At 45.1% G+C, this 17,305-nt stretch overlaps 1 protein-coding gene across 9 annotated transcripts in view; it reads left to right on the forward strand.

Annotated features, from left to right (window-relative positions):
* The window catches only part of DOCK10 (dedicator of cytokinesis 10), a 448,273-nt gene that overhangs the window by 343,870 nt on the left and 87,098 nt on the right, over window positions 1–17,305 (forward strand). For all 9 annotated transcript variants that reach the window (XM_069727557.1, XM_069727548.1, XM_069727554.1 and 6 more), the window contains exons 30-33: window positions 2,498–2,594; window positions 2,847–2,891; window positions 6,242–6,417; window positions 8,061–8,177. In XM_069727557.1, coding sequence (XP_069583658.1) covers window positions 2,498–2,594; window positions 2,847–2,891; window positions 6,242–6,417; window positions 8,061–8,177 — 435 coding nt within the window. The remainder of the gene's footprint in view (window positions 1–2,497; window positions 2,595–2,846; window positions 2,892–6,241; window positions 6,418–8,060; window positions 8,178–17,305) is intronic.

The following is a 17,305-nucleotide window of genomic DNA, read 5'->3' on the forward strand; positions in this document are numbered from 1 at the left end:
ACTTCAGAAGGGGTGGATGACGAAATAGACAAAAATGGAACATCACCATGTACCCCCTGACAACCCCAGCTGGACACAGACATAGATTTCCAATCCAATACTGGATTATGGACCTGTAGCCATGGCAACCCCAAAACGACCACATCATGCAGATTATGCAACACCAAAAAGCGAATATCCTCCTGATGTGCAGGAGCCATGCACATGGTCAATTGGGTCCAGTACTGAGGCTTATTCTTGGCCAAAGGCGTAGCATCAATTCCTCTCAATGGAATAGGATACTGCAAGGGCTCCAAGAAAAAACCACAGCGCCTAGCAAACTCCAAGTCCATCAAATTCAGGGCAGCGCCTGAACCCACAAATTCCATAACAGAATAGGATGACAAAGAGCAAATCAGAGTAACGGACAAAAGAAATTTCGACTGTACCGTACCAATGGTAGCAGACCTAGCGAAAAGCTTAGTGCGCTTAGGACAATCTGAGATAGCATGAGTGGAATCACCACAGTAAAAACACAGCCCATTCCGACGTCTGTGTTCTTGCCGTTCAGCTCTGGTCAAAGTCCTATCACATTGCATAGGCTCAGGTCTATGCTCAGATAATACCGCCAAATGGTGCACAGCTTTACGCTCACACAAGCGTCGATCGATCTGAATGGCCAAAGACATAGACTCATTCAGACCAGCAGGCATGGGAAATCCCACCATGACATCCTTAAGGGCTTCAGAGAGACCCTTTCTGAAAATTGCTGCCAGGGCACATTCATTCCACTGAGTGAGTACAGACCACTTCCTAAACTTCTGACAATATATTTCTACCTCATCCTGACCCTGACACAGAGCCAGCAAGATTTTCTCTGCCTGATCCACTGAATTAGGTTCATCATAAAGCAATCCAAGCGCCAGAAAAAACGCATCAACATCACGCAATGCTGGATCTCCTGGCGCAAGGGAAAATACCCAGTCTTGAGGGTCGCCACGTAACAAAGAAATAATGATTTTCACTTGTTGAACAGGGTCACCTGAGGAGCGAGGTTTCGAAGCAAGAAACAATTTACAATTATTTTTGAAATTCAGAAACTTAGATCTATCCCCAAAAAACAAATCAGGAATTGGAATCCTAGGCTCTAACATCGGATTCTGAACCACAAAATCTTGAATGTTTTGTACCCTTGCAGTGAGATTATCCATACAAGAGGACAGACCTTGAATGTCCATATCTACACCTGTATCCTGAACCACCCAGAGGTAAAGGGGAAAAGAGAGACAAAACACACTGCAAAGAAAAAAAAATGGTCTCAGAACTTCTCTTATCCCTCTATTGAGATGCATTAATACTTTGGGCCACCTGTACTGTTATGACCTGGTGGTAAGGACAATAATGGACCTGGTGGTTAAGAGCACATGGAATGACCTGATAGTTACTAATAATATAGGACGAGCTCTGAGACGTGGGAACTCTGCTGACCGCAATCCCTAATCCTATCACACACACTAGAAATAGCCGTGGATTGCCCCTAACGCTCCCTATGCAACTCGACACAGCCTTAGAAACTAGATAGCCCTAGAGATAGAAAAATAAGCCTACCTTGCCTCAGAGAAATTCCCCAAAGGAAAAGGCAGCCCCCCACATATAATGACTGTGAGTAAAGATGAAAATTACAAACACAGAGATGAAATAGATTTAGCAAAGTGAGGCCCGACTTACTGAACAGACAGAGGATAGGAAAGGTAACTTTGCGGTCAGCACAAAAAACTACAAAAAGACCACGCAGAGGGCGCAAAAAGACCCTCCGCACCGACTCACGGTGCGGAGGCGCTCCCTCTGCGTCCCAGAGCTTCCAGCAAGCAAGACAAAAAATCAAAATAGCAAGCTGGACAGAAAAATAGCAAACCAGAGAAAAACAAGCAGGAACTTAGCTTCAGCTGGGAAGACAGGTCACAGGAACGATCCAGGAGAGAACTAGACCAATACTGGAACATTGAAAGGTGGCATGGAGCAATGATCTAAGTGGAGTTAAATAGAGCAGCCAGCTAACGAATTAACCTCGTCACCTGTGGAAGGAAACTCAGAAGCCGCAGCTCCACTCACAACCACCAGAGGAAGCCCATGGACAGAACCAGCCGAAGTACCATTCATGACCACAGGAGGGAGCTTGACAACAGAATTCACAACACAAAACGTCCAACAATGTCTAACAAGGCCCCCATCTTGGTCATCACATAGGAAGAGACGTTTTGGGCCCCCCTAGGCTCCATGGCCCAAGTGCAGCTGCATCCCTTGCTCCTATTATACTTAACTCCCCCATCACGTATAATACAGTATATACCGCCATACTCTTCCTTTTCAGTTACAGATCCTGTTGTCCAGTTTTTAGAAATCGGTGCTAATAGATTTGATTGGTTTTGTCAGATGGGAAGAAGCGCCTGTGAATTTTATACTTGACATTACATTACTTTTGCATCCTCTGTGGCTGACAGGTGTCCTTACATTTCAGATCTTGTACCAGTACAAGTTTGAGTTTCTCCAGGAGGTCTGCAGTCATGAACATTTCATTCCTCTCTGTTTACCCATACGATCCACAAACATCCCAGGTAATAATCCCATCCGTGTGTCTGTGTTACACGCCAGGTCAGCAGCAATGATTCCCTGATGCCATCTGCAGACATACAACATGGCTAGAAATGATAGATCTGTAGATACGTACCCACTGCTATCTAGTGCGGGTGCTGCTATAAGTCATCGAGTCAGGAGTAAAGTAACTGCATTTTCTAAACAGGGAAGTTACTCGTTTTATACATATATTGTTAAACAATGTATTTTCTTTTTTCCCACCCAACGTGAAGATTCAGTTACACCCACAGACTCAACAAAAGCATACCATGCATTAGGTACGTACTCCTTTTTTTGCAGCAAGAAAGTTTGCAATGGCATTACAGTTAATTAAGTGATCTGGACACCAGTCACGCCAGTTTTTTTCTTAAATACATGTATTTTTTGCTTAAAATATACAACTGGCTTCCATTAAAAATGTGAGCTCATTCTGATAGCTCTGTTTATCAATCTTCTGAACGTGCAGCTGATTTAGGGTCACAAAATCTACGTCAATTTTCATGTGACCCTAAATAAGCTCAGGAAAAAAGGAAGATTAGAGTTAAAAAGTTTCATTCAGAACCAAGGACAAATTATCAGTGAACTCTTTCTGCGTTCAGCAATTGGCAGTGAAACACAGAGGCTGTAGAAGGCAATCAGTGCAAAAGTTTTAATGACTCCAGAGTGCAAACATGATTTTCAGTTAAAAAATATATGTATGTGTAATAAAAAAAAAATTCTGAAGGTGAAAATTTCAGTTCCAACAAGATTATTATGTACCGCATATACTCGAGTATAAGCCGACCCGAGTATAAGCCGAGACCTCTAATTTTGCCACAAAAAACTGTGAAAACTTAATGACTCGAGTATAAGCCTAGGATGGAAAATGCAGCAGCTACCGGTAAATGTCAAAAATAAAAATAGATTCCAATAAAAGTAAAATTAATTGAGACATCAGTAGGTTAAGGCTTCTTTCACACTAGCGTCGGAATCTCCCCGTCGCAATGCGTCGGGGAGAGATTCCGACGCTAGCGTTTAACGCTTTGCACAATGGAGGCAGCGGATGCATTTTTCCGGCGCATTCGCTGCCCCATTGTAAGGTGCGGGGAGGTGGGGGCGGAGTTCCGGCCGCGCATGCGCGGTCGGAAAAAGCGGTCCGTCGGGAGAAAAAAACGTTACATGTAGGGGTTTTTTTTCCCGACGGTCCGCCAAAGCACGACGCATTCGTCGCAAGACGGATGCGAAGTGTGCAAATCCGTCGCAAATGCGTCGCCAATTGAAGTCTATGGGGAAAAAACGCATCCTGCAAGCACTTTTGCAGGATGCTTTTTTTCTGCAAAACGACGCGTTCTGACGGATTTACAAAAAACGCTAGTGTGAAAGTACCCTAAGTGTTTTTGAATATCCATATTGAATCAGGAGCCCCATATAATGCTCCATACAGTTCATGATGGGCCGCATAAGATGCTCCATACAGACATTTTCCCCATATAATGCTGCACAAATGCTGATTATGGACCCATAAGATGCTCCATAGAGATAGTTGCCCCATATAATGCTGCACATGGCCGGATAAGATGCTCCATAGAAATATTTGCCAAATACAATGCTGCACAAATGGTGATTATGGCCCGCCCCATAATATGCTCCATAGACTATTATGCCCCAGATGTTATTGCTGCGATTAAAAAAAAATCACATACTCACCTCTTGTCGCTCAGGCCCCCGGCACTTGCTATAGTCACCTGTCCCCCGTTCCACCGTCGGCGCCGCTGTTGCTTCTGCGTCCTCTGCACTGACTGTTCAGGCAGAGGGCGGCGTGCACACTAATCACGTCATCGCACCCTCTGACCTGAGCGTCACTGCAGAGGATGCAGAAAACACAGCGGTGCCGACGGTGGAACGGGGAACAGGTGAATATCGCGCACTGCCCCCCGTCATACTCACCTGCTTCCGGTGCGGTCCCTGCACAACCCTGGTTCTCCGGGCGCCGGCAGCTTCTTCCTGTATTGAGCGATCACATGGTACCGCTCATTACAGTAATGAATATGCGGCTCCACCCCTATGGGAGTGGAGTCGGGTCCATATTCATTACTGTAATGAGCGGTACCATGTGACAGCTCAATACAGGAAGAAGCTGGGGCGCCAGGGACGTGCAGGGACGGCGCCAGGAGCAGGTGAGTATGATTAGACATATAGACTTATTTAACATTGTTTTCATAAAAAAAAGAGATCCCACCGAGTCACGGTGACCCTACTCGGGATGGTCCTATCCTCTAGTATTAAAACCTTACCATATGTCAAATGATGTAAATGTGAATAAGGGCAGAGCAGGAGCAAGTCCCCGACTAATGGACACCCAGCAATGAGAAGTTGTATAAACGTAATGTCCAGCTCAAAGAAAAGGGCAGCCACACTCATATTTGCATTGGGTGCAAAAAACTAAACCAAAGGAAATGAACTAGAATATAGGCTGGTGTGCATGCAACATGTAGGTGAATGTTCACACTGGCCACTAAAGAGACAAAACCTAAGGTAGAAACAAAATGAGCAAATACCCTGCAGTAAATAACTACGGTAAATAACAATAGTGCATGAAAGTAACATAAGGTGCTTAATTAACATTGTTTTGATAAAAAAAAACGTAAAAGACATTCCACCACCAGTGTGACCGTGCGTCTAGGTTATTTGCAAATAAGATCGTGGCCTCCGCTTTCTGTGAGATGTGCATTATGTATCCCATGTTATTTTCATGCACTATTGTTATTTATTTACTTAGTCTACGTTCACATTAGCGTCGCGTCGCCGTTGCGTCGGCGACGCAGCGGCGACGCACGGAAAAACGCGCGCAAACGCGCGCAAAAACGCGCGCGTTTTGCGACGCGTGCGTCGTTTTTGACGAAAATCGGACGCACAGAAAATGCTACATGTAGCGTTTTCTTGCGTCCGACGCTAGCGTCGGAAACGACGCACGTGGCGAAAAACGCCACCAAAACAACGCACGCGTCCCCTATGTTAAACATAGGGGCGCGTCGCCGCTGCGTCGCCGACGCAACAGCGACGCACATTAGCGTAACGCTAATGTGAACGTAGCCTTACAGCAGCATTTGCTCGTTTTATTTTTATCTGCTTTTGTCTGTTTAGTGGCCAGTGTGAACATGCTCCTACACGTTGCGTGCAAACCACCTTTTATTCATTGGAAAATTGTATAATGTTCATTATACAAAAATAACATTTATTTACTGAACTTGTGGACCCTTAGGCCGGGTTCACATTGCGTTAACAGCAGTCCGTTCAACACATGCGTTAAACTGGCTGCGTTAACGCAAGTGCCGATATGCTAGCGCAGATAGAGCTAGCAGATGCTCTATCTGCGCTAGCGGTGACGGACCCGGAAACGCTGCAGCCAGCGTCCCATGTTCCGTCACTCAATGACGGCACATTGGGAGCGCACTCCCATTGTGGGTGTGCGCTAGCGATGCGTCTGACATAGGGCTTAATGGCAGCGTTAACGGACTGCATTACACCGCGTTATGCCGCGGTGTAACACAGTCCATGTAACGGACTACGGAAACATAGTGCGAACCCAGCCTAAGATGGATGATAAAAGCAATGGTTACAATTGTATTATCTGCATTTTTCGATGAAGACATGCCAGAGTACACCTTAACAGATGACTTCTGTCGGAAGCACTTCCTGATCGGCATACTACTACGGGAGGTTGGTCTTGCATTGCAAGAAGACCAGGATATTCGGCACCTTGCCCTGACAGCACTGAAGAACATCATGGCTAAGCACTCCTTCGATGACAGATATACTAATAAGGTAACTAAACGCCTCATTGATTCTGCCAAGAAAGTAAATGGGGATTTATACTTCACTGATACAAATTGATGATGTGTTGTGCTGAAATGAATGGAGCAGATCTGCAGTACCCAAGGCGACCACTAGACTGTGGAAGTGGCTCCTCCATCACACTGTTGGCTGAAGCTGCCGTCCTATACATAGCTCATCACTGTCGGGGAAGGGAAAACCCCTTTGATGCTGAAAATTATTTGAAGATATTGTATTTGTACACACACTTCTCATTGGGATTACCATAAAATAATGCACACTCACCTACCAATCCCCCACTGCTCCTCTTGTAGCATTGTCTGGGTTCCCCGACGGTCTCCCAAGTTTCCTCTTCCAGCAGGAGCGTACATGTGACCGCCGCAGTAAATTACAAGAGGGCATTATTTTTTTATTTTTAGCCCATGCTGTTTTTTGGGGGGGAGATTTTGTAATTCTTTTTTTTAAAGAGCTGTATATCCCCTTTAAGAACATCAAATCCCAATGTCTTCTCAATAGTAAGCCATATAAAGAAATATCCACTGTTTGTACTGGAGATATTTTGAGAACAGAGCCAAACATTTTTTATCCAAATGAGATGGACACATTTTGTTATAAAAACAAATAAACCACAATTTAGTCACCTTCTAGCATCTGACACGTGGACAACGTGGCAGTAATCGGTGAGCTCAATGACTGAGTGGAGCTTTCTGACTCCAGGCAGAGCTCAGTGAGTGCCTGCCATCACATCATCGCAGCAGCCAATATTAGAGCCACGGTGGAGACTCGGCTGTGGACCTGGGGAGGGTGAGCAAAGGGCAGTTTTTTTTGTTGTTTTTTTACAACAAACTGTTGCAAGGTTTCGGGATTTTCTGAAAGCGGACAACCCCTTTAATGAAATCAGTCATTATTATGGCCTTCAGTTAGACCAAGAAGGATTGCTAGTAGTGATGAGTGCAAGTGCTCGTTACTTGAATTTGCCTAGGGTGCTCCAGTATGCACCAAGTAGCGCGGATGCTCGTGTACAATTTTTAAGTTCCCACAGCCTCTGTTAGGCAGCCGCAAAACATGTGGTGATTGCCGGTGTTTTTCAGGCATTCCCTGCATATTTTATGTCTGTCTAAGGCCGGGATCACTCATGTGAGAAATACAGCCGAGTCTCGCATGTTAATACCCGGCATTGCCGCTATCACTCAGGAGCGGAGCGTGCGGCTGCATACATTGCTATACGGCCGCACGCTCCACTCCTGAGTGATGACAGCAATGCCGGGTATTAACATGCGAGACTCGGCCGTATTTCTTGCATGTGTGATCCCGGGCTATCCGCCGTGGAACATGAGGCCGTGGGGACTCGAAAATTGCACACAAGCACTCGCTCTACTTGGTGCATACCGGAGCATCCTCGGCAAATTCGAGTAACGAGCACTTGCGCTCATCACTAATTGATAGCAATAAAACTACATTCTTATCCATGAAATGATTTTTGAGAGATTTGTATAGATTTTGGTTGAGAACCTCCTTACAGCAGCCATCTTCCTGTAGTAAGCAGCTCCCTGTGCATTTAGCTTACAAATTATTTTCTAATGTTAACATAGCAGAAGTAACATTCATGTAGTACAGTCTTTTTTTATTTTTAGGAGAAGCAAGCTCAGATCGCTATTTTATATTTACCTCTTTATGGCCTTCTCCTGGATAACATGTCTCGCATATTCATGAAGGACTTCTTTCCATTCTCAATTAATACATCCAACCAGGTAAGTGTAGAAAGTTGCAGTGCCAGAGGATGTGCAGTGTGGGAAAGATTGCTGCGTTCAATGGATTTGGTATCCTGCAAAAGAAATGTTCCTTTGCTGAGATAATCTAAGAAATGTGCCCCTGCTATAATGGAGATACCGATCGAATGTAGACCGGAACGGTGCATCCTGGGTGTCGTGAATGAGGAGATGTGGGTCCACCATGATGGAATATTTCTTCAGGAAACTCTGTGACACATTTCCCTGTTTAATTTAACACATTTCCTTGCCTGACATAACACATTTCCCTCCTTGAGATAACACATTTCCCTGCCTGAGGTGACACATATATTTCTGCCTGAGGTAACACATTTACCTGCATGAGGTAGCTCATTTTCCTGCCCGAGGTAGCACATTTCCTTTCCTGAGGTAACACCTTCCCTTCCTGAGGTAACACCTTTCCCTTCCTGAGGTAACACATTTACCTGCATGAGGTAACACATTTTCGTACCTGATGTAACACATTTTTCTGCTTGAGGCAACTCCTTTCCCTGCCTGAGGCAACACCATTGCCTGCCTGAGGTAACACCTTTCACTGCCTGAAGTAACACCTTTCCGTGCTTGAGGTATCACATTTCTCTGCTTAAGTTAACACATTTTCCTATCTAATATATAAAGCTGAATGTGTGTGTGTGTATGTATGTATGTATGTCCGGGATTGGCACTTGCACCGTCGCAGCTACAGCCACAAAATTTTGCACAGTCACACGTCTGGACCCCGAGAGCGTCATAGGCTATGTTGCGAGGCGAAATTTTAACCCCGCGCATTCCAATTCACCAAACAATTTTGTCCCTATCTACATAATGGGGAAAAAGTGGAAGGAAAAGTGTTGGAGGCAAATTGACAGCTGCCAGATGTGAACAAGGGGGACTTAAAGAGTGAGAGCGATGGCGCCAAAGAGTATATACCGTACAGTTGCTAAGGTGGGGCCCCAACATGGGATACTCACCACACACGGGGATATGAACACACACACATAATGTGCCACACACTACCACGTGCTTGAAGACATATACCACCCTCAGCACACATTTCACCACACATACACCAACCTCGCCACATAAAAGTCGAAGCACAAAAGTCGCCGCTCAAAACTCGCCACGCGCAAAACTCGCCACGCGCAAAAACTAGGCTCACGCAAAACTCGCCACACGCAAAACTTGAACACGCGGAAAAATTGCCACATGCACAAAAGTTGCAACACATGCAAAAGTTGCCTCACACAAAACTTGCACATACTCAAAAGGCACCACACATAAAACTCGCCACGCGCAAAACTCACCATGCGCAAAACTTGCTGCACACAACTTGCTACACTAACCTGTCACATGCAACTCGACACACAAAAAGTTGCTACACACATGTTGCCACACAAAACTCATCTCACAAAAGTCGCTACATGCATGTCGCCACACGCAACTCAACACACACAACTTGACAAACGAAACTCGCCCTAAAACACACACAAGTCTGGTATTATCCTTCAAAAATAAAAACCTGATTAATAAGCAGACAAACTACAAGAGCAACAAATGTACCATATAGGAAATACGGCAGCTGTCAGTCACATGACCTGTCTATTATGTGTATGTGTGAGCTAATATATACTGCCGGGGGAGGGCTTCCTGTTGGCTGGGGATTTATCAGGCTGCCAATTTAGCTTACAAATACTGAGGTAAACATAGTGAGCAAATAACGTGTGAACGAGGTCGAATACAGGAGGAGATGACACACAGGTATATACTATATACAGGGGAGATGACACACAGATATATACTATATACAGGAGAGATGACACACAGGTATATACTATATAGAGGAGATGACATACAGGTACATACTATATACAGGAGGAGATGACATACAGGTATATACTATATACAGGAGGAGATTACCTACAGGTATATACTATATACAGGAGGAGATGACATACAGGTATATGCTATATATAGAAGATGACATACAGGTATATACTATATACAGGAGGAGATGACACACAGATATATACTATATACAGGGGAGATGACACACAGGTATATACTATATATAGGAGGAGATGACATAAAGGTATATACTATATACAGGGGAGAGGAGACACAGCAGGTACTGTATATACTATATACAGGGGAGATGACATACAGGTATATACTATATACAGGAGATGACATACAGGTGTATACTATATATAAGGGAGATGACAAACATGTATATACTGAGGTAAAAATGAGAGGTGTGAGGTGAAAATGAAAAGGTGTGAGTGCAAAATGAGAGGAGTGAGGGAAAATAGTGGAGTGATCGGAAAATGACAGATGTGAGGTCGAAATGACAAGTGTTAGGGGGGAATGAGAGGAGTGAGGGAGAAAATGAGAGGTGTGAGGGAGAAAATGAGAGATGTGAGGGAGAAAATGAGAGATGTGAGGGGGAAAATGAAAGATGTGATTGAGAAAATGAGAGGCGTAATGGGAAAATAAGAGAAGTGAGGTGCTATAACTAACCACAGATATTTACTATGCCCAGGCAACGCCGGGCTCTTCAGCTAGTCTGATATAAAACATTTCCATGCCTTAGGTAAGACATTTCCATGCCTTAGGTAAAACAATTCCTTGCCTGAGGTAACACATTTCCTTGCCTCCAGTAACACAGGAGTGAGTATTTCTTCTGTGTCTCCAGCCCCCTGAGCTATTCATAAATCAAATCAGTGATGTAGGATCTACATCGGCATCTGAGTTTATATATCACTGACCTGAGTTATGATGAGGTCACAGGACTGGGGACATGGCAGAAACACATATTCCTGTGATAAAACAGGAAGGGAAATGTATTACCATAGAAAACAGCGGCGCGATCCCATGCTGTCTTTTCTGTATACTCACTTATCATGAGTGACTTATGCTCCTCCCCTGGCCAGGAGTTGTGTTATGTGCGGAACATGAGCTCGAGTAGTGCTGTATGGTGGGACACAACCATTAATCTGTACATAGCAGAGGCACATTTATAAGATTATCTCAGCACAGGAACATTTTTTTAAGACATCCTATTGCACAACATATTATTATTCCAAGATCTATTCATTATTATGTACCGTACTTTGTTCGTGGAAGAACCTCATTAATGTAATATTAAATAGAGTATACGAGGAGGAAAGTGAAAAACATGAGAAATTCTTTTTTCTGATATTGGTGTCCCATAAATAGATGCTAAACATATACTTGTAAGGTTACACAGAGCACTGCTAAGAACAGATGTTAAAAGGCATATCCCACAAACAACATATATCACCTATCATGTCTGTAATGTTTCTGAAGCTTCCCAGATATGAAGATAGGAGATAAGCTAATGGACATTTTTTCTGCAGTTCCTGTAATTAATTCCAGCAAATTAATTATTAAATGAGTATGAAACAATAGGCTAAGATATACCGGTAACACTGGTGGTCTTGATATTGCAACTATATAATAAATTGTCAGACATATCTGGCCTCCTCTTGCACAAAGGACAATGCCTATAACGGAGCTGTAGTCCAAGTTTTAAACTTCACATAGTAATAAGGAGTTCACTTGCAGCTTAAAATCTATCATGGAAATCTTTTTTGTTTTTGTTTTATAGATGGACTTCTATTTTTAATTGAGCTGTACTCTTTTTCTACAGCCATTTCCAATTTTACGATGTCTCAGCATTGTCTCTATACCAATGTAGCACACTTCAAGGCCATAAAAATGACGAGACTGTCCAATTTGTAATGCATTCTCTCTGTTTTTCTATACTAGAAATAAGCTTGATGCTATCGCATCGGGAGTGCGGTGAAATTCACATACTGCGCGGGTAGAGCGCGCAGTTGTGGCTGTTACTGCGGCAATAGCGGTGATGTGAATATCACTTGCGCAGGCGCAGTTCGTTGCCACGAACTGCGCCTGCACAAGTGACACTGCCGCTGTGCCTTATGAGATTCGGGGACAGCGGTCAACTATCGATTATTATATTAGATGAATTACCGTTTATACTCAAGTATAAGCTGAGGCACCTACTTTTGCCACGGAAAACTGGGTAAACTTATTGGCTCGAGTATAAGCTGGCTATGCATTGTCCCCTCATCACTGTCCTGGTATGTACTGTCCCCTCATCTCTGTCCTGCTATGCGTGGCTCCCCCGTCCTGTCCTGGTATGTGGCTCCCCCATCCTGTCCTGTATGCGTGGCTCCCCGTCCTGTCCTGGCATGCGTGGCTCCCCATCCTGTCCTGCTATGCGTGGCTTCCCCGTTCTGTCCTGGTATGCGTAGCTCCCCCGTCCTGTCCTGGTATGTGGCTCCCCTTTCCTGTCCTGGTATGCGTGGCTTCCCCGTCCTGTCCTGCTTTGCGTGGCTCCCCCGTCTTGTCCTGGTATGCGTGGCTCCCTCATCCTGTCCTGGTATGCCTGGCTCCCCTGTCCTGGCATGCGTGGCTCCCCGTCCTGTCCTGCTATGTGTGGCTCCCCCTTCCTGTCCTGCTATGCATGGCTCCCCTGTCCTGTCCTGTTTTGCATGGCTCCCCCGTCCTGTCCTGCTATGCGTGGCTTCCCCGTCCTGTCCTGTATGTAGCTCCCCATCCTGTCCTGCTATGCATGGCTCCCCGGTCCTGTCCTGGTATGCGTGGCTCCCCCGTCCTTTCCTGGTATGCGTGGCTCCCCCGTCCTGTCCTGCTATGCGTGGCTCCCCCATCCTGTCCTGGTATGCGTGGCTCCCCCGTCCTGTTCTGGCATGCATGGCTTCCCCGTCCTGTCCTGGTATGCGTTGCTCCCTGTCCTGTCCTTGTATGCGAGGCTCCCTCCTCCTGTCCTGGTATGCGTGGCTCCCCGTCCTGTCCTAGTATGTGGCTCCCCCGTCTTGTCCTGCTATGCGTGGCTCCCCTGTCCTGTTCTGGTATGTAGCTCCCCATCCTGTCCTGCTATGCGTGGCTCCACCATCCTGTCCTGGTATGTGGCTCCCCCTGTCCTGGTATGTGTAGCTCCCCCTGTTGTATGCATGGCTCCCTCGGTCCTGCACATTGCTCAGCTCCCCGATCCCCAATCGCTCAGCTCACCCGGTCCGCATGGCTCGGCTACCCCGGTCCCGCATTGATCAGCTCCCCTGGTCAGCATTGCTCAGTTCCCCCGGTCTGCATACTCAGCTCCCCTGGTCCGCATAGCTCAGATCCCCCAGTCCGCATTGCTCAGCTCCCCTGGTCCACATTGCTCAGCTCCCCCCCTTCCCCTGGTAGTATGCATAGCTCACATTGCCCCCCCTCCCCATCATACTCACCCTCCTCGAGCCTGCATTGTCCCGGCGGCTCTCCTCTGCTCAGCGGTCACGTGGTACCGCTCATTAAGGTAATGAATATGTGCTCCACCCCTATGAGTATGACGGGGAGGGGGGGCAATGGATGCTATGCATACTACCAGGGGAAGGGGAAAGCCGAGTCATGCAGGATCGGGGGAGCCGAGCCTTGCAGCCACGAACTGCGTCTGCGCAAGTGACACCGCCGCGGTGCCTTATGGGATTCGGGGACAGCGGCCGGAAGTCTCAACTGGAGATTATTATATTAGAATATAGATATAAATGTAATATATATATATATATATATATATATATATATATATATATATTGTGTGTGCACAGTTAATAGGCTAGTGAGTATTTTGACCATATTATCATTTTTATACAGGCTGACCAACTCCATCTTATATGAACTTGAGTGCTTATTGGATGTAGCAGATCAGGTTATGTGTATTTGTGTAATAAGGCTGGATTCACATTACGTCCCGGCAGTCTGTTAGATGAACTGCGTTACACTGCGGCATAACGCTGTGTAACGCAGTCCGTTAACGCTGCCATTGAGCTCTATTTTGGGCGCATCGCTAGCGCACGCCCAAAATGGACGTTCGCTAGTAATGTGCCGGCATTGAGTGACGGACCCTGGGACACGTGCTGCAGCGTTTCCGGGTCCGTCACCGCTAGCGCAGATAGAGCATATGCTAGCTCTATCTGCGCTAGCGCGATGGCATGTTGGCACTTGCGTTAACGCAGCCCATTTAACACATGTGTTGAAAGGCCGGCTTTAACGCAATGTGAACTTAGCTTAAGGGAGGTTGAGGCTTAGGGACACACATGCCCTTTATCAAGGTGTGTAGAATTATTAGGCAGCTTGTTTTCCGCAAGCAAATTGGCCAAAAAAGATATTTAACTGACTCTGAAAAGTAAAGTTTTGTTGCCAATAGTCAACAGGGTCACAAAAATGTGTTGAGAAAAGACACAAATTTCCTGCCAAAGATTTGAGAAGGAACAAAGTGAAGCACTCAGAAACCCATTATCCTCCAGTGCTGTCATATTCCAGAACTGCAACCTCCCTGGATAGCCCAGAAGTACATGGTGTTCAGGGCTCAGAGACATGGCCAGGGTAATGGACACTCAAACCTGACCACTAATAAACAAGACACAGTTGAATTGTCAAGACTGTGTCAAGAAATATCTGAAGACAGATTATTCAAAGGTTTTATGGACTAATGAGATGTGAGTGACTCTTGACAGATCAGATAGATGGGTCCGTGGCTGGATCAGTAACGGGCACAGACTTAATGCCAGCAAGTTGGAGGTGGGATACTGCTATGGGTTGGTATTATTAAAGATGAGCTAGTTGGACCTTTTCAAGTGATGATGGACTCAAAATCAACACCCAAACCTTACTGCCAGTTGTAGAAGATACTTACTTCAAGCAGTAGTACAGGAAAAAGTCTGCATCTGCTTGGCTAGCCAGTAAATCTTTAAGGGTATGTGCACACGTTGCGGATTTGGCTGCGGATTCGCAACAGTATTCCATGCATTGTACAGTACCATGTAAACCTATGGAAAACCAAATCCGCAGTGCACATGCTGCGGAAAATTCTGCGCAGAAACGCAGCGGTTTATTTTCCGCAGCATGTTAATTCTTTGGGCAGAATCTGCTGCATTTTTACACCTATTCCATTATAGGAATCCGCAGGTGTAAAAACGCAGGCGAAATCCGCATAAAATCTGCACAAAATCCGCAGAAAACCCGCAGGTAAAACGCAGGTCATTTTATCTGTGGATTCTGCAGAATCCGCACAGAAAAATCCGCAATGGAATCCACTACATGTGCACATACCCTTAAAGATGACAGAATAATTACATGGTCCCTTCCTCACCTAACCTAAACCCTATTGAGAACTTGTGGGCCCTTCTTAAACAGGAGATTAAGGCTATGTGCACACGTTGCGGATTTGCCTGTGGAATTTTCTGTGAGGATTCTGCATCTCTTGGCAGAAAATGCAGGTCAAAATCTGTGTGCTTTTATGCGGATTTTGTGCATTTTTGTTGCAGATTTACTGCGGATTCTGTGCGGATTTCATGTGTTTTTACCCCTGCGGATTTCTATTATGGAGTGGGTGCAGAAACGCTGCAGATCCGCACAAAGAAAAGACATACTCCTTCTTTTAATCCGCAGCAATTTCCGTGCGTAATTTTCCGCACCATTAGCACAGCTATTTTTTTTTTTGCCATTGATATACATTGTACTGTAAATCACTTGCGGATCTGCAGCGTTCCTGCACAGAAAAAAAATGGTGCGGATCCGCAGGAAATCTGCAACGTGTGCACATAGCCTTAAGGTGAAGGGAACCAGTACACCTCTCTGAACAGTGCCTGGGAGACTGTACTCGGTGCTGCCCAAAAAGTTCATCTGCAATAGATTACGAAACTGACAAACTCCATGAATGGAAGACTTATGACTGTTATTGAAAAGAAGACTGGCTATATGGGTCACTGATTTTTTTCCTTTTTTTCAACGTCAGAAATTTATTTTTGTACAATATGAGCTGTTTGGTTATTCTCAGTTTAAAAGGTGAGAATTATTATTATATATTTTAAAGTAGCATTGATTCCATGGTTCTGCACATGTGAAAAAGGGTTTACATACAAAATCACACTGGAACAGAGGTGGAGAGGGCCCTGACCTTGCAGGCTTATAGTCTACAGGTTTATTGGGAGGAGACAGTAGGTTAGAGGATTGGAGTAGCTCCGGTGGTGGTGAGGTGACAGCTGGGTCATTCCAGGCTGTAAGATTTCTTGAAGAGATGAGTTTTCAAGCTTCTTCTGAAGGGTTTCAATGTGTGAGACAATCAATAGTGTTGGGGCACCAAATTCCAGAGGACTGGGGATGCTCGGGAGAAGTCTTTGAGGCAATTGGGTGAGGAATGTACTCTTGTGAAGTAGAGAAGAAGGTCTTGGGAGGACTGGACAGTACGTATCAGTAAATATTGGGAGATTAATTTGGAGGTATATGTAAAGGACAGATTGTGTTTGGCCTTGTAGGAGAGTGTTGGCAGTCTGAATTGAAATTGGGGAATTTGAAGCCAATGCAGACATTTGTAGAGTATAGAGGTGGAGGAGTAATGAGGGGAGAGGAGAATTAATCGAGCAATAAATAAACAATTGCGATGGGATTTTTTTTTTATTTAGTTGCTTAATATTTTTGTGCACGAATAGTTGTCATATAACTCTGCACACATAGATATTCTAAGTAATACAAAACCTCAGTTTTACTTTCTTAAATATTCCGGTTTCATGCCTATTAGCCTTTTTGATTGACCATCAGCATTCTTGAGATTCAATAAAAAAGTTAATGATCAAAATAAAAATTGCTCAATAATTGTGCACACTGTATATATACAGTTGAAACCAGAAGTTTACATATATTATATAAAAAGACACATATGCATGTTTTTCTCAATATCTGACATGAAATCAGAACAAACCTTTACCATTTTAGGTCATTTAGGATTACCATAATTATTAATATTTTCCAAATGCCAGAATAATGATAGAGATACCGTATATACTCGAGTATAAGCCGAGATTTTCAGCCCAAATTTTTGGGCTGAAAGTGCCCCCCTCGGCTTATACTCGAGTCACGGTAGCGGTGGGGTCGGCGGGTGAGGGGGAGAGGGCGCTGAGGCATACTTACCTAGTCCCAGCGATCCTCGCGCTGTCCCTGCCGTCCCACGGTCTTCGGCGCTGCAGCTTCTTCCTCTCTTCAGCGGTCACGTGGGACCGCTCATTACA

Source organism: Ranitomeya imitator, chromosome 5, assembly GCF_032444005.1.
Source record: "Ranitomeya imitator isolate aRanImi1 chromosome 5, aRanImi1.pri, whole genome shotgun sequence".
NCBI lineage: Eukaryota > Metazoa > Chordata > Amphibia > Anura > Dendrobatidae > Ranitomeya > Ranitomeya imitator.